A 20,095-nucleotide genomic window follows, 5' to 3' on the forward strand; every position below is an offset into this window, starting at 1 on the left:
TGATGCATGTGGAAATCACCATTTGGTACTGAACGAGCTCTCAAAGTTCCTGGTAATTTCAGTGGTTTTTACTCCAGCATTCAATAAATGGTAGCCCTACTATAGTTTTCACAGGATCATAGAACCATAGGGTTGGAAGGGGCCTACAAGACTATTGAGTCCAACCCCCCACTCAGTGCCTGATTCCCAGGAGGTCTCCCATCCAAGTACTAATCAGGGCTGACCCTGCTTAGCTTCCGAGATCAGACGAGATTGGGCACATCCAGCCCTTTGCTCGACATCATAGAACCATAGGGTTGGAAGGGGCCTACAAGACCATAAAGCCCGACCCCCTGCTCAGTGCAGGAAGCCTGATTCCCAGGTGGTCTCCCATCCAAGTACTAACCAGGGCTGACCCTGCTTAGCTTCTGAGATCAGGCACATCCAGCCCTTTGCTCTCTACTGCATTTTATCTTGCCATTCTTCCAAGGACATGCTGCCCTGTTAATCGGAATGGGGCCGTCTTTTTAGTTGATCGAAAGGATTTTAATCAATTCATCTAACCCATCATTAGAGTCATCAATCAGAATGTTTTGATTGAATAAAAGGGCCCCCAGCAACAAAGAATGGGGTCCAGTGCTGGCCATTCACCAGTAGATCAGAAACCGCTGACGACACAGATTTCCTTTCCCCACCCTCCCGCAACCTTCAGTCTGCCCTGGGGTTCAGGGTCCCTCTAGAGCACATTTTGGGGTGCACACAGCAGGCTTCAGGGGAGGAGAGCAAATTGATTTAACCCACAGTTTTAAAAAAGTTAACAATTTAAAAAATACACGTCGTTTCAAAACCCGTGGCCAGCAGGTGCCACCTTCCAGGAGGCATTTCCCCTCCTCCCATGGCTGCAATCATCATTTAACGATCAACTCATATGGCTAATCAACTGATCTTTAATTGGGCAACAGCCCTAACAAATGCTTTTTTTCCAGTGGCCTGCTTGGTTTTTGCTTCTCTCCCTGACTAGCCGTAGAACACTAAACCATATATAATGTCAACTCTTCAGGAGCAAATTTGCAATGTTCTGTCTGGGGGCAACATTATGAGGGGTTTTAAAGCCTTGTTTACTAGAGGAGGAAAGTGGAACAGAGAGACTGAACTGAATTGCCTGAGGCAAAATGTCAGCCATGCAGTGCTCAGACTTGAAGAAGGTTGGTTCAGCAGCAACTACAGGGGTTTGATCTTGGTGGGAATGGAGGTGTGGGGTTGACCTCTTTTGTGTGCTGCTCAAAGCACTTCTTTTAAAGACTCAAAATAATAGACGAAGCCAAAGACCAAACTCCCCCTCCATTTTCAAACCACAGCATTAGCGCAAGTACGTTCATTGTTTTGTGGTGCAGGGGTCTTTCATAGTTCAATATAGTTCCAGTTTCTATTGCAGTGATAAGATCTCGCAGGTGAATTCAGTAATGGAAACAAAGGGTTCCTCTGGCTGGAATTACTTCTTTAATTTGTACAAATACATGCTTTAGAGAGATACCATGGTATGCCAACTGAGAACCACACCTCTGCCTCCTGTATTCAAAAAGTTTTTTTATGGTCTGCAACAATTTATTTTATTCTTACAACAACCCTGCATGGTAGGTCAGTATTATTTTTGCCATCCTGCAGGGAAGGGGCTGAGAAAGAATGATAATCTATTGAGCTCAATGGTAAAGAAGACATTTGAATTAGGGACTTCCAAGCCCCTGCCTCTTCGCTCCTACGCTGTGCATTTTTTCTCATATCTTAGGTTCTATAACCTGGGGATTATGGCTTATCCACACACACACACACACACCAGCAGGGCATCCATGGACGATGTATGTCCTTTTCTCCCTGCTTATCTTTCTCCCTTCCCTTATGGAGTCAGGCAGACAGGAACTCACTGAAGGATGAGAAGGGGAGGGGATGTCAGAGAGAGAGAGAAGTGACAAAGAGTGAGAATGAAAGGTTTGTGCTGAAGCCACATTCCAAATCTTGACTTTACGAAAATATATCTTGCGTACCTCCTACTGTTTGTAGATTCTGTTATGTGACTCATGAGGCAAGGAAACATACCTTTCTCTGAAGACAGTACTCGCAGTGTCCTAGTTAAGCAATGTTCCCACTGAGTCAAGATTCTAGACCTCATGGGGCCACACTTTTTAAAAATCGGAAATAGGGTGACCAGATGGAAAGGGGGACTGGGACCCTGTATAAAGTTACCAACTTTTCAAGCAGGCCCTGCAACAGTGCGTTTAACAACTGTCAGATCTGGAAGAATTAGTGGGTGACGCCAATGTAGTGTAGTGCAGTGGCTGAGAATTGGACTTAGAACAAAAAGGCATAATATCAAACCATGGTGCAGCCACAAACCTCAGGCCCAAACTGGATATGGCATGGGAGATCTGTGTTCAGGAGACATCCCAGTGTGGTTGTTTTCTTAATTTGAAAGGAGTGTCGGAGGCTCCGCTTCTGGTTGGAGCAGCAGTGTGTGTGTGTGGGGGGGATGTTTAGCCCCTTTCCCCCACTCCATTCCTCTGAACAAAATGGCTGCTTTAGCCAACCAGCAGAAAAATCGAAGTGCTGTAATGTGCCTGCATTTTGCCCCCCACAAGAATAATTTCAGTTTCAGGGATCACTGAAGACGTTTGGGGCCACTTACACGTCGCAAATAGAGGACAAGGATTTGCATAAAATTTGACTCTGTTAATTTATATGTATAGATGCACATTTGTACTTCCTATAATTTAAATAGAAATACCACACATCTCGCCCTAGTGACTGTGACCAGGTGGCCTCTGGGTCTGCCCAGTCTGCTCTCCAGGTGCTAACTGCTTTTGGGCAACTTCAAGGTTCGAGTTCTCCGTTCCCATGGTTCTTTTAAACCGGACTTGGACTGGACAGCCTTCCAAACAGAGGACTTTGCTCTGTTAGCCCTTCAAAGAGAGGCCTATATCTTTCAGGCCTAGAACTTTCTCTTTGAAAGAGAGGCACAGATCAGGAAGCAGGACTGGGGAAGGGTTAAGGATATGCCCTCCCCCAGCATTGCTGCTCGTCGCATAACCAAAGCCCCTCTTGCAGTTGCTTGACAAATATTAGCTATATCAGTTCAGTTGTGTCACGTTGGCAGCCAGTCATTTGCAGAAAAGCGAAGTAGTCTATAACTGGTTCACTAAAGCATAACTGACTAAAATGTAGCCACTGGTTACATCCAGAAAACCAACAACCCTTAAAATGTAATATTTAAACCCTAAGGCCAAACCATCTTGGCTTGTCTAAACAAAACATTGAACTAAACAAAATTTGGGGGTTTGAATTCAAAGCCCCTTGTCTCACTTTCAGGGCAGAATTAATATATTTTTCCATTCTAAAACCAGCATAATAATCTGATCCATTTAGGGCACAATCCTACGGCCGCTAGTCAGCGACTAGATGGCCATAGGATAGGTCGGTTCCTGGGAACTGACTTCAGAGCCCACACTCTGAGGTCAGTTCCTGGAGAACCGACCCCCACCCCCTCCCATGCCATCTCATAGGCAGTGCGGATCGGCCCTGCACTCTGCGCTCATAAGAACAGCACGGAGCGGTGAAAACAGGGTGTTCCCGGGGCGGGGCGGGGCGGGGCAAGGAGGTCAGAAATGCTGGTACGACACATCCTATGTGTTGTCCGGCCACATCTTCCCACACCCCGAGGTCCCACAGCCAGACAGCCAAAATTGGCTGTATAGCCACAAAAGCAGGGTGGTGGGAGTGAGGGTGATCCACTCCTCACCACTCCTCCCACCCTGCACTGGATAGGTGGTTGTCCCCCGGGCTCAGAGGCGACGGTCGATCCTCATAGGATTGCTCCCACCATAATATAAGCACCTTATCCCTTGATGTTTCCAACCTCTTCTTCTTCAGGAGCAGGAAAATATATTTGAATCTCAAGTCATCGTATTTAGCACACTCATTTAGCAGAAAGTGAATTCCATCTTCTACTGTCTTGCAACGAAACGGACATAACTGACATGGCCTGGGCACATTGTGGAATCTTTCCTCAACTTCCTGCAAGGGAATGCAGCCACATTAGCGATCAGGAGGTCCAATAGTGAATCTTCTGCCGTATTGTGCCTTTTGGACATCCTTCTGTGACCTTGCGCCTGTCACTATCTCTCTGTCTAACCTATTTCACAGCTAGTTGTGAAAATAAAAGGGGATGAAGAGGATCCATGTTCACCCCACTGAACTGTTTGGAGGAAGGATGGGATAAAAATGTAATAATTAATAATCAACTAATGGAGGGAAGTGTTTATCACCAGTAGTGCAATGGCAAATCCAGAAGGGCAAGGTCCTTCATGACAGCCACAGTCACATCCCCTCACAGCCACACCCCTTCTAAGATTGTACAACCTTGTAAGATATGCAGCCTTCAAGTGGGATCCAAGAACAGTGCAGCTGAGAGCAAGGCAGTGGCATTCCAGTTGGAGAAAAAAAATGCAGGGGTGTTAATCTTTTTCACCCACCCACTCACTCTCACTCACTCACTCACTCACTCCAACAAACACAAACATTTTAGATTTTCAAAATATGATACTCTATGGAAGCTTCACCCTCTCAACTCAGCCCTCATGGACAGATCCTTTCTCATTGAAACAGCCCCCTTGCACACTCCCATAGCGTCCCAACATTACCCACTAGCCTTCCCTAAGCTCCTTCATTATATCTCCCCCCTCCCCCTCCAACAGAAACGTCCACACATCCAGCTGGATTGAACTACACATACACACACACACACACAGTGGTGTAGTGGTAAATTTGGAGATGCAGGAGCTCATTGTGACAGTCTCCAAGGGCAGTCGAAACATTTCAGGCAGCTGTGTCAATCCATATCAACAAACCAGTTCTAGGAGTTTTCATCTCCACCAGGAGCCCATCTTCGGTAAAGCAAATAGGTCTTAATTGCCCATTCCAGACCAAGTCATCCCAAAGACTTTGCATTTCAACATGAAACAATATATTGTGGCTTGGAAAATTCATTCCCCCCATGGCTAGAGTGAGGATCACAGCTAAGCTCAGGGGGAACAAGGAATTCCGAGGGGGGTAGCGGATGACATCAGAGTCCCTGCTCATGAAAAAGTGCTGGGGCTGCGTCCCTGCAAGCCCTACCTCCCCTACACCACTGGTCATACTACTGGCCATTTGCTTTATGACGCAGGCACTCCCACAGGCCACCAAACTGAAGGCCTAACAGGGAATTCTGAGCAGGGTGGCAGATGACTTCAGAGTCCCTGCTCATGAAAAAGAGCCGGGGCTGCGTCACTGTGAGCCCTGCCTCCACTACACCACTGTTTATCACAGAAGAAACCACTAGTATCATAGAATCATAGAATAGTAGGGTTGGAAGGGGCCTACAAGGCCATCGTAAATAGTAAAGGCATAGCTGCTGAAGTGTGGCTGACCCGCTCTGCTTCTGCCCTGTAAATTTATTGCAGCTGTCTTGAAGAGAAGTGAGGTGCAGTGACAGGTGAAAGAATCATTGCTGTTGCAATTGCTGTAATAAGCAGGAAATGTTGTCCATGACAAAAGTCAGTAGCAGTATTGCTAAGCATTAACTGTGGTTTTACCAGAGGTATTGATTCCTGTTCTGTCAATGCAGTTTGCAATCAAACAATGTTTCCACAACAAACTAGGAACTTGGTAAGGGTTTCCCAACATGGAGATGCATCGGGGAAGCTTCCCCTGTTAAATTTTAGCCTGTCAGGAGTCTGTGAAAGACAGAAGAGCAGGAGAGGTTAACAAAAGTCAGCAACCCTCAGAATGAGCTTCTTATTCTGATACCTTCCCTTCCCAAGTTTTAGAGAAGAGTGTAGATGGGAGCCATGATCCACAAACCAATTACCTCTGATCCAAATCCTCAAATAAACTTATGAGTTGTATTTTTCCAATGGCAAATACATTTAGTATTTCTATTGTGCTTTAGAATGTTTGAGGTGTGTATACTCTATATTGGGGTGATCCTTGCAAAAGCCCTACAAGGTAAGGGAGTATTATCATCCCCATATAACAAATTGTGGGGATGGAGGTAGATGAGGGTTAGAGACTTGCCTAAGGTCAGCCTTCGCCAATCTGACCGCCTCCAGATATGCGGAGTGGTGGTGGTGGGGAGACAGGTTAGGAAAGGCTGCCTAAGATAATTAGGGACTTGCTCATTCCTCGCTCGGTCTCGTAGCCATTACACCAGCTCCTTGTGAAATTCACAGTGCTATTTTTCCTTCCTGATTCACTGTGTACATTATCATTGCACAACATCCTATGCAAGCTGGTTTGCCTTTCAACTTTAGAATAAGCTGCTGCTTCCAATGGGAAAATAAACAGACGTCCACGTGAGTAAGTTCTACTAACATCCGTCCTAGCACCCTTCAGAAATGATGGCTATTTGCTATGAGTGTGGGAAAGAAAGATTGGAATCTGCTAATACTGGGTGGGGACAGTCACTGCCTCCCCCCAACCCAATAAATTAGATGCAGATGATAACCTGCATGTGGGTAGGGAGAGGGAAGGGCACATGAAAGATGGCTTGAGAGGGAGCATAGAGCATCAGTAGCTAACTGGTGGATTAGAGAACGACACCTAGTGAAGGGAGTTGAGGAGGCTGGTAGGGGTGGGCAGAGGAGGAAGGTGTGATTGCTGTGACTTGAGTGTGGAATAACTTTACGAGGGCTATCCCTTGTAACTTTACTCCCCTGTATTGTCTGATTATGACAGCTCCTTGGACTGGGCTGATTTTTTGCGGTTTGTGGCACCTAAGTGTAGGTAAGTCATTGACTGTGTTTGTTTGTGGCCTGTTTCCTATGACTATGTTTGCTACACAGTTGTGGTAGTATGTTCTCCTTGGCAGCTTCTTCCTGTGTGACAATTCTTCCTTTTCTGGAAAAGAAGAATGGGTCAATGGGGCTTACTTTCAAGTAAGCATGTCTGGAATTGTCAAGTTCTTTCTGTGTCAAGTTGTCAATTTCTTTGTCAATTTCTTTTCTTCGTCAATTTCAAATTTGTCTTTCTTTGTCAATTGTCAAGTTCTTTCTTTCTGGAAAAGAAGAATGGGTCAATGGGGCTTACTTTCAAGTAAGTATATCTGGAATTGTCAAGTTCACCCATAGTTCAGAAAACTCACCTGGGTACCTGGTTTTCTCCTTCGACTGTAGCATTTGCTATATGTCCCAAGGGCATCAAGTGCTCAGGGGTGGAATGCAAGAGGGCAACTTTGTCCATGCCCACCTCAATACCTGACTGTATATGTATAGACAGCTGTACTCCTGGCACACTAGGAGCATGCTCTCCTTTTTCATGATAATTATTTACTGCTTATCTACTTCATCCAATAGGACATACTCCCAAGTATGACTTGAGTTTCCTACTGCATCCTTTTCTATGAGTCTTGGTAAACTTGGATGCTGAAAGTTCTAGATACTAACTTGGATAAACTAAGGCTGCAGTCCTATACACCAGGGGTGGGCAACTTTTTTGAGCCATGGGCACATTTGACAATTTGAGGAAGTGTCCTGGGCACCTTCACAAAATGGCTGCCATGGGAGATGTAGCAAGTAACCTGCCCCAAAAAAGGGCAGAAGTGAGGCCTGAGCCCCAACACACTAAACAACTCCTTCGAATCCTGTTTTCAGCACCACCAGAAACCTATTTCACAGCAATCTCAATTGCCAGTAAGAAAATGTGTGTGTGTTTTTTTAAAGTGGGAGGGGTGGGCACCTTGGTGGGCACAAGAAAGGTGTCTGGGGGGTGCCTTGGTGTCTACCCCTGCTATATGGAATTCAATGGCACTTACTTGTGAGTAGACATGCATAGAATTGCATTGTAAATATCTGTTAATTATTCCTCCTTTCACAGGATTTGTTGTTCACACATTTTTTATAGTTATGTGTTGACACCTGAAAGTCTTGCATCAATAAGAATATTTGCTATTGGCTTCTAACAATATAACGCTGATGGTGTTAATGCGTGCCTTGAGTATTAATGCTATCAAACGCCACAAGTTATTAGTAGCATAAGCTGTTGCAGTACTTTCTGGTGGTGGTCATGCCCTTCAGTTTAGCACTAACAATGCACTAGTCACTGAGGGGAAAAGAGGTGCAGGACCTCCCCTGCTACTGTGTGTGTGTTCCAATAGTCCTTTAAGGACCTGCCTCTGAGTAAACCTCCCTGGGGCTGGGCTACAATTGATGGCAGCTGTTGTAAAGGATGGGCAAAGTGTGCTGGTGTCCAAAGATGCTTGTATGCAGCAACTGTTAAACTTTAAGACTTAAAGGAACAGGGCCATATAGATCAACATTAAGTGGGTATTTCGAGCCTAATATCACCAATCCCTGTAACTTATTATGAAGTTAACTTGCTTCTAGTAGAAGTAGAAAGGCATGATTTGTAGGCAGGAACTTCCTTATTTGTAGCTGAGTCTTTCAGAGAGCAATCCTAGGGTCTCTGGGTGAGCATTCCAGGGTCCATAGGATGGCTCGGAAAATCCCTTTTGAGGTCGGAAACAGCGCTCCAACCCTGGAAGGGGTGGTGGTCAATGATCCATCCTGCCCCCTCACAGCCAGCACAGAGAGAACTGCACCGGCTGCCTCTCCGAGGTCGGAAAATTGACGTTGGAGAGGGGGCAAAGGGGGTGTTTGGGTGGGCAGGGAGGGAAGGAGGCCAGAGAGGCCAGGATACAAGATACCCTGAGCCTCCTCCAACCTCTTTCCTTTCCCCTCCAAAGCACTCTTGCTAGACAAGGTGAAAAGCCCATCTAGTGAAAACAACGGGGAAGCAAAGATCACCTCTGCTGCTCCTCCCACCCTGCTGGGCATAGGAATCTCGAAAGCTTCTGGGTTTGGGGGCTTCCAGGCCCTGAGGCTGCAGTCCATAAGATTGTGCCCCTGATCCTCTAATAAAATGTACCTTGGGTGTTATTCCTGGTAGTATCTGACTATACGAATAGAGATGCCTGGAGCATAAGTCTTCGACGGGTGGGTGAAGATCTTCTATGGAGTCCCAGCCTGATCTAACATGGGTCACAACAGCAGCATTACCACTGTACAGATATATGGGGCAGGGGATTAAGAACTGGGCCCGCAAATGCATGTTTGAGCTACAGGTGAGTCCAGGTCAGAATGGGTTGAAAACTACTGGTCTAGAGCAATGGTTTTCTGCTCTGACAGGGCATAGCCAGCTGCTTTGGTGCCGATGTATGGCTGCCTTGAGGCAAACACTGTAGACATGCCCTCAAGTTACTTGTTAGGATCTCTGTAGTGCATCTTTGGCCCAGAAGGGTGAGTGTGCATCTGGGACAAACCGGTTGCAAAGGAATCTCCGCCTCTGCTCCACTACCCCCCTACAGACAGGGGCAACATCTGCCATGCAATGTGGAGAGAAGCTGCACCTGCCAAAGTTCTCTTTTCTACTCAGTGACCGAGGGCCCAGGAGCCCTGCCCTCAGGTGCATTTGGCTACCTCAGTGTGTACTAAAAATGTTCTGGGAAAGGTTTTCCTCTTGCCAACTCCACCACCGCCACCACCACACACCACATTTGTGCAGTTTGGGGATTCGGCTTTAGGGAGCTTGAAAGGGGATAGCAAGCGGCAGGGGGAGCTATGTGGGCCTCTGACTTTGTGCCAAAGGTCCAGCTGCTCCTTCAGCTCTGGAGTTTCTGGCACCTGTTGCAGGGGGCGGGGGACAGGTGCTGAGGGGATCTGGAGAGCAGTGCATACTGGCCTTGCATGGACCTCCTGAGACCCGGAACAGATGAGACAAATGCAGATTTTAAAAGGTAGAAAACCTCACCAGAGTTGCCCATTCCCTGCAATGTGCATCTGACTTGAAGCGTGTGTGATGCAGCCTCACCGGGAGGCTGTATGTGTGCCCCCCCCGCACACGCACACACATTGTCTCCAGAATTTGAAAGGGCAGCACACAGCCTTCTTGCTTTGATGGTTGAGCCTGTTCTAAAATAATGGGAAGCTTGAACTTTTTCTCCCTCTGGTAGCCCAGATTCTGAGACCACAACTTGCAAATCCCGGATTTGCCACAAACAATCCCACCCTCACAACCGTGGCTTTAGAGAAACCTTTCTGTGTGTTTGATGGCTTGATGTCAAAAGGAGCATCCTATGAAGTCTACCTCTATGTCATGGCTGACTCTGGTAAGTGGTTGTTCTTCCCACAGGTTAATGCAGCATCCCCCAACCCAGCGCCCTCCAGATGTGTTGGACTACAACTCCCAGCATCCCCTGCCAGCATGAGTTGTAGTCCAACACATCGGGAGGGCGCTGGGTTGGGGAAGGCTGGGTTAATGGACAGAGCTTTTCTACACAAGGCTTTTATTCTGCTGTATCTACTTTCGGTTTTGTCACAGAATTGAGATCTGAGCACTACATGAAGAGCATTTCCTTTCCTGCCTTTCCACTACATAACCTCTAGGTGGCACTGTGGTATAGCAGAATAGCGCAATTACACAAGTGGGAAAAGCATGTTCTTTAGTTTTCATAAATGATATTGCATCTCCCCTGCTCTAAAAATACTTGCAGGAAGTGCTGTTTAAAAACAGAAGTGAAACTGGAGGGTCACAATGTCATCTAAAGAACCTGTAAACAACCATACATAGGGAATCACAGGTGCACAATAAATGCCTTGTGTAGAAAAGCTCTGTGTCCTTATTCTCCAAAGGCTGGACCATGCAACCAGATACTCAAGGGTTCAGAGATGGAGATGTGACATATGTTTACAGATGTATTTATTTATTTCATTTTATTTCTATACTGCCCAATAGCCAAAGTAGCCGAAGATGTCAAAGCCATCACTGATGGTGCAGTCTTAATGACAAATGCACACGTCTGAACTCTCAACAAGCATGTGCTGCATTTGCTTATCTGAGAATGCTGCTGGAAATGGGCTTTTGGTAGCAATGAATGTTCTCTTCTCTCTGCCCCCATTCAGATTCCCTTGTGTAATGTTTGGAAGCATTAGTCCTGTACACTGGAATTACAGTATGGGGAACTTCTGTGTCCTTCTCCAGGGCAACCAGGAATCTTAAAAAGTGATGGTCCTGTTCACATTCCCATGCTGCTTCCAGATATGGGATGGAAGGGCAGTTATTGGAGAAGCTACATTTGCCAACAGGGGTACAACTGAAATGTGCTCCCTACTTTTATGCAAGGTGGTGGTGGTGGGTTCTTCCACCTCTAATCACACTTGTGTCAAATCTTCAAACATTATTAAAATTCTGTTCTCCTAGTATTGTGACGGCAAGCAAAGGTGTTGTGAAGCCATCCCTACTTGAATGCTTCTATGCAGCACCCAACCTGGGGTCCTCCAGATGTGTTGGACTACAACTCCCATTATCTCCAGACACCACGGCCAAGTATTGGGAATGATGGGTGTTTGTTTACTTGATTTGTGCCCTGCCTTTCTACCAATAAAAATGGCACTTGAGGTGGCTTACAATCGTCTAATTCGTCAAAGGGACACCCGGTGAGGGAGCCCTGATGCACATGATAGGCAGCAGTTGTGTGACCTCAGCAGGGATTTCACGTAGCCCACCATCTTGCTTCCTCCCAGAAGCCCCAGCTGTAGGCCACAGTGGCATTGGCTAGCTTTACAACTGTTGGCGGTGGGGGGAGACGTCCTGACATCTGCAAGGCATGTTATTTTCCTGGCTACTGTAGTATAGAATCATAGGGTTGGAAGGGGCCTTCGAGACCATCAAGTCCAACCCCCTGCTCAATGCAGGAAGCCTGATTCCCTGGCAGTCTCCCATCCTAGTACTAACCAGGGCTGACCCTGCTTAGCTTCCCAAGCAGACACACATATATATACACAGATACATTTGTCTATATTGCCCTTGCAAAGAAGTCCACAAAAGATACCAGCCCACAACATCTTACTACCCTGTGTGCCTTATGATAGTTGATTCTGGTATATATCAACTACTTCCAAGTGGGGTGGGGGGTGGAATGAACTTGCTTCCCACTGACAGAAGCCTTTCTGTCTGGAGGTAATTCTTACCAAATGTGCATCCGGATTGCGGGGGGCGGGGGGGGGGGCTAGTGCTCACACTCGGACAACTTTGTATAGCTATTCTGTCTGTTTTAATGGATTTTCCGTGGTAAGAAGGAAGATGGAAGCGGCAAACCACGGGAGGGTTGAGCGCAGAAGACGATGACCATGTCTGGGGGCCCTGTAAAATTCTGTGACTGAGGCGTGGCAATCGCTTCATCTGGACGCACCCTGAACCTCAGGGGAGAGGCTCTCTACAGGCCTGGCAGATGCCCTATGCCAAGCAATCAGCCGGAAATGCTGGTGCCTGCCATGCAAAGACTGTTTTGCGATCATGTCTGTCAATTTCTGCTGCAGCAAGTACTTCAAGAGCATCCATTGCAGACAACAGCAGCAGACCTCTCCTTGCCACCTTCCAACAAACTAACGGAGGACACAGAGGCCCGTACAGAGCGGCGGCATTTACTGTTCCCAACTGCGCGTCTCCTCCCAAGCTCTCCGATGCAGCTGATGCAGCCAGAGCACCTGCCGTCCTGGCCCAGTATCTGATCAGAGTGGGTGACAATGCAGCTTGTCTAGATGACCCGAATTTCCTAGGAGTTTGCAATCCACCTCTTTCCCAAGATACAGCCTACAGGTATGAATTCCTTAGGGCAGCTTCCAAGGTACCTTTTTAAAAACACAGCTCCCAGGACATTTTGAAAGGGGCAGGTGAGCGTTCAGTTTAATGGAATAAGTCTGAACTTGGCTGGAGTTAAGATCTACATCAGAGGGCCTTCTACTTGTAAAGGAGACTGGGGGGGGAGGGCCTTCTAGGTGGTAGTGCCCCATTTGTAGAATATCCTTCAGCAAGAAAGGGAGATCACAACTCTTGTGTCTTTCAGGAATAAGTTAAAACTTGTTTTCTGAGGCTTTCAGTGGCTGTTATTCTTATCTTACCACACAGCTGCTATTTTTTTTAACTGGTTTGTTTGTTTGTTTATTACATTTATATCCCACTTTTTTCCCTCAAGAAACCAAAGGTGGCATACGTAGCCCTCCTCCTCCTCTATTTTATCCTCACAACAACAGCCCTGTGAGGTGGGTTGGGCTGAGAGTCTGTGACTGGCCCAAAGTCACCCAGTGAGCTTCCATGGCTGTGTGGGGACTAGGACCCCGATCTCCCGACTCCCAGGCCAACACTCTAGCTACTACACCACACCGCACCACACTTATGCCAAATTCGTCTGCTCCTGAGTCTTAATTATTGCTCCTGCTGCTGTTTTATTTTTGTATGTTGCTTTGAATAGTTAAAAGCAGTGCGTACATATTTTAAAAGTAAAATTAGTCTTCATTTGGCCTGCAGTTTAGCTCTTGTTGCAGCAAGCCTAGTAGAAACAGCTTAAAAAGGTGGCTTAAAAAGGCAGGCTTGGGCCCTAACACTACATTTCGTCTGGTTCAAGAGGCCTGCATTTTTCCTGACTACCCCTCTGGAGCCTTATTGCAGCCTGTTTGTGAAAGCCTCCTGTAGCGTAGCAAAGCCTGTATCTGGGTCAGAGCTCCAGAGTAAATGGATCAGGCTGACTCCCTGAAGAATACTGTCTGCAAGAGGTGAGGCTCCAGCCGCCAGCAGGAAGCCTCTGCTTTCCGAAGGAAATGTTTTATTTTTATGGAGTGGCTTCCAGGAAGCAGAATCAGGAGAGTTTGTCTTCCAGTGTAAATTTGCTTCGGATACTAACGGCTGGATTAAATGTTCAGCAGGGACCCAAGTGTGGAACAAAGCAGTCATGGAAGGGCATGATTTGAAGCAGACAGCAGGAGGGAGGATGCTTGAGCGGTCTCCCTTGACAGCTGTTTTATCCCTTGCAGCTTTCCTTTCCCCCACTGGAAGTCCAGATGTGTTTAGCACAGGGGGTCCATGTATGGCCCTTCAGATGTTTTGGCCTACAACCCCCACCATTCCTCACCATTGGCTGATGGGGGTTAAAGCCCCAAACATTTGGGGGGCCACAAGTGGCCCGCCCTTGATTTCGGAAGAAAGTGGCAGGGGCCAGGAGGGTTCCAAGGTGAGCGTAAGCATCTTGTTTCACACACACATGCCACTGCTTGGGCACCCACCCTTCCCATGAGCATGCTGCAGTGCATCAGTGTAGAGCCAGCTTCTCTAACACACCCCTCCATCAAACGTCCAGCCTAGGATCTAGAACAGCCTTTTCAGCCTGGTGCCCTTCAGATGTTGGGCTGCAACTCCCAAGGTTCCTGCCCATGATGTCTGGGGCTGATGGGAGTTGTAGTCCACAGCATCTGGAGAGCCCCAGGTTGGGGAAGGCTGGTCTGGTGGGTCCCAAAGTGTCTTCGGGCACGTTCCCATGCTGGCCGGGGAATGTTGGGAACTGTCAGACTTCTTTCTGTCTGAACATGCATAGGCCTGCACCCTTAATTGGTTGCAGTTCCTGTCTAAACAGTGGCTTCTGTGAGTAATACCAAGCAAAAGGGCTGCGCTGAGCTTCTTGCATTAAGACGTTATGTTTTGCTTTTGTAACAGTGAGGGGTTTTCTCTCGCTTTTCCAGGTTTAAATACCTCCTTGTGGACAGAACAACAGGTGTCATGAAGGACCAAACTCTCTGGTCTCATCCGATCAAAACCCAGAGGCGTGAGTACCTATCTTGGAGTGGCATTTGTAGCTTTCTCAGATCAGCGTTCTGGTTCCCCTTTCCCTCCACCTAGCCTGATGAAGAGTTCTGGAGAATGTGAAAGCCTGCACAGTATTTTGTAACCTCTGAGCTGGCCTGATCAAGGTATTCTGGTGATAATGGCTTTTAGTATTTTACTTTTGATACTTCCCTAGCAAAGCAGGCCTCTGCCATCGATACCTGGCCGGGTCGGAGAAGTGGTGGAGCGATAGTCATCACCTCCATCCTGAGCGTGTTCGTGTTCATCCTAGTGATTGGATTCCTTGCTGCTACACTTCTGACTGTAACGTGAGTGTCTTTATTTATTATTTATTATTACGTTTATGTCCCACCTTTCCTCCAAGGAGCTCAAGTCAGCATAGCTGCTTCTCCCTACCTACCCCACCTGTGAGGTAGGTTAAGCTGAGAGACAGTGACTGCCAATGGTCACCCAGTGAAATGAATGGCCAAGTAGGGATTTGAACCCAGATCTTCCTAGTCCAGCACTATAACCACTACTTCACACTGGCTCTCTTTTGCAGTCTTTGTCTCCACTCAATATTAAGACACAGATCTAATAGCCCTTATTGGAAAAACACCCTAAGTGTTGTTTTCACTAGTTCCATATTGTCTGGAGACTTGGTCTAGTTCTAATCGTTTATGTGACCTTATTAAAAAGAGGGTATTGGCAAATACAAACAGTGAGCTTTTCTGCACACAGCTGTTAATTGGCTGTTAATCCACTGTATGTACTGTCGGTTTTGTCACAGAATTGAGATCTGAGCACTACGCAAAGAGCGTTTCCTTTCTTGCTTTTCCACTACGTATACCACACTGTGGTATAGCACAATAGTGAAAATACACAAGTGAAAAAAGCAGTTTCTTTTGCTTTCAGAATTAAATGCCACATTTTCCCTGTTCTTAAAACACACACACAAAAACCTCACCAAAAGTGCTCGTTAGACACAGAAGCTAAACTGGAGGGTCACAACATTGTCTAAAGAGCCTGTGAACAACCATGAGTAGGGAATGATGAGTGCTCGATAAATGCCTTGTGTAGAAAAGTCCAGTGTAGTTGAAATGGGAAAATGTGTGCTATCATACCTCCTGAAATGCTAGGGGCAGGGGCTTCTGGAACTAGCCATCGGGCCAGTGGAGAGGGGCTGTAGCTCAATGACAGAGCACAAGCTTTGCACCTCAGTGGTAGAGCACATGCTTTGCGAACCTGGTCCCAGGTTCGATCCACACATCTCCAGGTAGGTCAAGGAAAGAATCCTGCCTGAAACCGTGGAGAGCAGCTGCTGGTCAGTGTTGACAGAACTGGGCTGGATGGACCGAGGGTCTGACCCAGTATAAGGCAGCTTCCTCCATTCTATTCCTTGACCCATTTTTGTCTTGCTCTCCCACTCGTACGGTAAGCTGCTCCCCTTCTAAAGTACCTGTTGTCTCCGGGCTGCCAAGGAGCAATGAGCTAGGTTCCATGCAAGGTTTCTCCCATTTTGGTTCTTTCCCTGCTGCTGGGATCTCTGCTTACTGGTTGTGTTTCCCTTGCAGCCTTAAACCCGCACTGCTTCTGTTTCTGCTGCTCAGGAACAGCAGAGGGCTCCACTCGAAAGGGAACCAATACACAAGCCTGTGGAGGCTTACGCTGCAAGTTGTGAAACAGTGGGACATGTCCTGATGAAAAACTGTCCTTTTGCACAGTTAAGAGGAATTAATCTGCACACACATTGGGAGGAAGCGTAACATAAGGTGCTCTGGGAAAGTATCTGCTGCAGAGAAAAATGCTGTCCTAGACAGTTGCCTAATAGGTGGGGGTCAGCCTTATCACACAATATAGAGAGCACCTCTTAAAGGTAAGACTCTGGAAGATCATAGAATCATAGAATAGTAGGGTTGGAAGGGGCCTATAAGACCATCGAGCCCAACCCCCAGATGATTTGACCTTGCCTTTTTGTTCCAGCTGCTATATTCACACATGTCCATTAAAATGGATGTTAAGTGTGACTTACGGCACTGATGCATTTGTCAAATATGGAACAACTAAGTGTCCAGCTTATAAGCATCTAGATGAGCTACCATGACCTTGTCCTGGTCAGTTATTGGGAATAGGGCTGGTTCACACATGTGTGATTGTCATTTAATGGCTACAGCGTTCATCTGGCTTCAAACAATGCTTTTTAATAAAGCTGGCTTATGCTTTCAGGTGTGAGCATAATGCGTGAACCATCCCTGTAGCTTTTTCCCCTGTGTTTTGTTTTCCCCTTTAGGCCTTCAGGAGAGATTCCTACTGAGACCAGATATGAATCCCGAACTACCCAACAGGGTGTTGCAAGAGTACAAGAAACATCTGAGGTAGAACACTAACTGCTTCTCCCATCCACTGAAGATATTCTCAAAGAGTGAAATGTAGCGATCCAACTGCAGATGTCCTTGAAAACTGCAGCTGAACATTCCCCAAAACAATTTAACGTGAGGTGTCTCACATTATCACCTTAACCTTCTTTCAAACTCTTTTGTATAATTGCACTTAAGTAAATGACTAGATTCTGATCTCACCTGCCCCCTTTTAGGGTGCAATCCTATGCCTGTTTAGGCAGCAAAAAGTCCTACAACTCCCAGTATCTGCCAGCCAGCCTGGTTGGCTGGGACATTCTGGGAGTTGTAGAACTTTTTTCCTGTCTAAACAGACATAGGATTGCACCCTTAAGGACCTTACTTAGTGGATAGCCCCAAAGAATATTCTAGCATTGAGAAGCTGAATGGCTTCTTAGGTTTGAGCTGTAACTCCAATGAAGTGATGTAACTTCGTTTATTTAGCACGTGTCATTTTTAAGAAGCAGCCATTCACTTTATTAAAATTGGTTGCAGTAGAGTCTATGAAGACGTTGTCGCTTGGAAATGCAAACTTGTAAACTTCTAAAGGTATAATAATTTGATAGTAAATGAAACTATGGCCACAGATCTGTAAAGAATTGTGGTTTGAGCTGCTTCACTCTGAGAAATGTAACAGCTGAGCAGTAGTGTTGGTAGTATTGCATGGAACAGTTCTTGAAAACTACTTCAGAAATTGTGGTTTCCCATTTCTATATGTTGGAGTGCTTCTCTCTCTCTCTCTCTCTCTCTCTCTCTCTGCGTGTGTGTGTGTGTGTGTGTGTGTGTGTGTATGTAATGAAAACCAGTGCTGGCTGACTTCTGACATGCCAGTCTTCTAATTGCAAGGATAACTTTTTTTATGGGAGAACATAATCTGCCATGTTCCATCTACCAAGAGTTTCTTTATGTGATTTTGTTGACACTGTAGCCTGTCTAATCTGTATCAAGTCTAACTCCATGTTTCATAATATGCTTCACATTTTTCTTGTCTGAGCTGCTTCTGACTCTCCCTTGAAATCATGGTGGAAATTATTTACTTTTTGATTTGAGGAAAGTGATCATGCCACTAAAAACATCTCCATCCAGATGTCTTTACCTGCAACACTTTTTTTGAAGGGCTGTTAGGTGATGGTAATTCCAGAATAATGTTGAATTGAAGGGCATTTAAAAATGCTGAGTATGCAAATACATGCAATAAAGCTGGTAGCTGAAGAGTGAGCAAAATGGTGCTTTAATTATTTAGTTTGACAGTAGTTGCAATTGGCCTAGCCCACTGTCACTTTTCTTGTGACATTTCGGTCAGTGAAACGAAGCCGTCTTAACTAACTCGGGCTTACAGTGGCCTATGGCTCAGTTCAGATGTAGCAGAAACCGCGGTTCCCCAGTATGAATGCTCCCCCTCCTTGGAACTCTGAACTCGGGGAAATGATGGTTTAATGAGAACAAGTCAGGATGCTCCTGGCTTGTTCTTATTCACCACAGTTTAAATAAACCACAACTCCGCAATGTCATGGGTAACAGTGATCCGTTTAAAATTGAAAGCAGAAGCTTTTCATCTCCTCCATGCAAGAGAGGGGAGTGTGAGAGCCCAAGGCCTACCACGGCTCACTCTTGAAGCTCCTGTGTCTAAACTCCCTGAAGCTTGGTGGGTTTTTTGTTTGTTTAATTAATTTGTTTAAGAGCATTCCAAAATGTCATCTCCTCTCTGCAGTCGGAATGGATGGTACCCTTTCAGTTTCCAACTTCTATTCCATGAGTAGACCAGCCCAAGGTCTATAAGAATTGGGTTCTCCATGGATATAGTCACAGATTATTGCTGGTGATTTAACTACCACACACACAGGAATTTAATCCCAAGTCGTGGAAGAGTCAATTTCATGTAAGCCAGTCTTAACACAGCTGGACGCTGGCAGAGAATTGTGCAGGGGTCACACTTGAAAGACATAGGCCTTAACCCTATGTAATGTTTCATTACCACATCTATTTCAGTGCTCTTCAAGAAATAGTAAATTTACAGATGACCATAACACATTTGCTGTTTGCCAACTCTGCAATAATAGGACTTGGAGTGAAGTGCATGGCTCCTTTGTTAAGTCTATTAATTCTGAATCATTCGCTACAAGAAGAAATGTAACTTGTTCTGCATGGTGTGTTATACTTCTGAGGAATATACATGAAATGTATGTAACTTCTAGAAAACAAACTGTCAAGTCAAACATGGATGAGTGTGCTAGACTTCCTACCTGCAACGTGTATGGAAAGGATTTCTTCTTCGGTCAGCAGTAGTGGCTGCACACAGAGTAATACCCCGTAGTGGTTATCCCAAAAATCGTATTGAAACTATTATCACAGGCCTTGTCTACACCAGCAGCAGGACAAGGCGGTGAAATGGACTCTACCACTCCAAGTGGCAGGGAGGGAGGGAGTGAGGGAGGGATGGATCTGTCAGTCTCTACTTTGCCAAGATTGTTGGATTTTTTACGGCCATGCCTATTCCATTTTTCAGCATGGGTTCGCTTTAAAAAAAGAAATAATCATCAGGCTAGGTGGTCTTCCCCGATCCCCTGTTTTTTGTACCACTCAACTGGATTAAGAGTCCTGGAGGACTCTAAAACTTGTACAATCTTCTTTCAGCATTTTGGTTGGCCCTAATGAAGGCCGCGGTGGCTTAGTGGTTAAGACGCTGAACTGCAGACTGGAAGGTCGGCAGGTCAGCAGTTCGAGACCCAAGTGCTGCGTGACGGAGTGAGCTCCCGTCTTCAGTCCCAGCTTCTGCCAACCTAGCAGTTCGAAAGCAAGAAATTGCAAGTAGATAAATAGGTACCGCCTTGGCGGGAAAGGTAACAGCGTTCCGTGCACCTCGGTGTTCAGTCATGCCGGCCACATGACCACGGAAGCGTCTTCGGACAGCGCTGGCTCTTCGGCTTAGAAACGGGGATGAGCACCGCACCCTAGAGTCGGACACGACTGGTTGGGGACACCTTTACCTTTTTTTAATGAAGGTATTGCCCAACTGAGGATCTTGGATTTTTATCCACCGAGTG

The 20,095-nt window shown here is 46.3% G+C and overlaps 1 protein-coding gene across 1 annotated transcript; it reads left to right on the forward strand.

Moving 5' to 3' along the window:
• The first annotated feature begins 9,016 nt into the window (after positions 1 to 9,016).
• Positions 9,017 to 19,264, forward strand: UPK3A (uroplakin 3A). The gene is made up of 6 exons (XM_084811916.1): positions 9,017 to 9,127; positions 10,021 to 10,171; positions 12,381 to 12,660; positions 14,574 to 14,656; positions 14,852 to 14,984; positions 16,946 to 19,264. The coding sequence occupies exons 1-6, from the start codon at positions 9,017 to 9,019 to the stop codon at positions 17,040 to 17,042; spliced, it is 855 nt and encodes a 284-aa protein (XP_084668042.1). The 3' UTR covers positions 17,043 to 19,264.
• Positions 19,265 to 20,095: the final 831 nt, after the last annotated feature.

This window comes from Heloderma suspectum, chromosome 7 (genome assembly GCF_057233095.1).
Source record: "Heloderma suspectum isolate Gila_16-S chromosome 7, 16-S_ref, whole genome shotgun sequence".
In the NCBI taxonomy this organism is placed as follows: Eukaryota; Metazoa; Chordata; class Lepidosauria; order Squamata; family Helodermatidae; genus Heloderma; species Heloderma suspectum.

Coding starts and splice junctions, on each gene's coding strand:
- UPK3A (XM_084811916.1), top strand. CDS start 9,017: ATGGAGTCCCAGCCTGATCTAACATGGGTCACAACAGCAGCATTACCA. Junction 12,661..14,573: donor TCCCAAGATACAGCCTACAG/GTATGAATTCCT, acceptor TCGCTTTTCCAG/GTTTAAATACCTCCTTGTGG. Junction 14,985..16,945: donor GCTACACTTCTGACTGTAAC/GTGAGTGTCTTT, acceptor TTTCCCCTTTAG/GCCTTCAGGAGAGATTCCTA.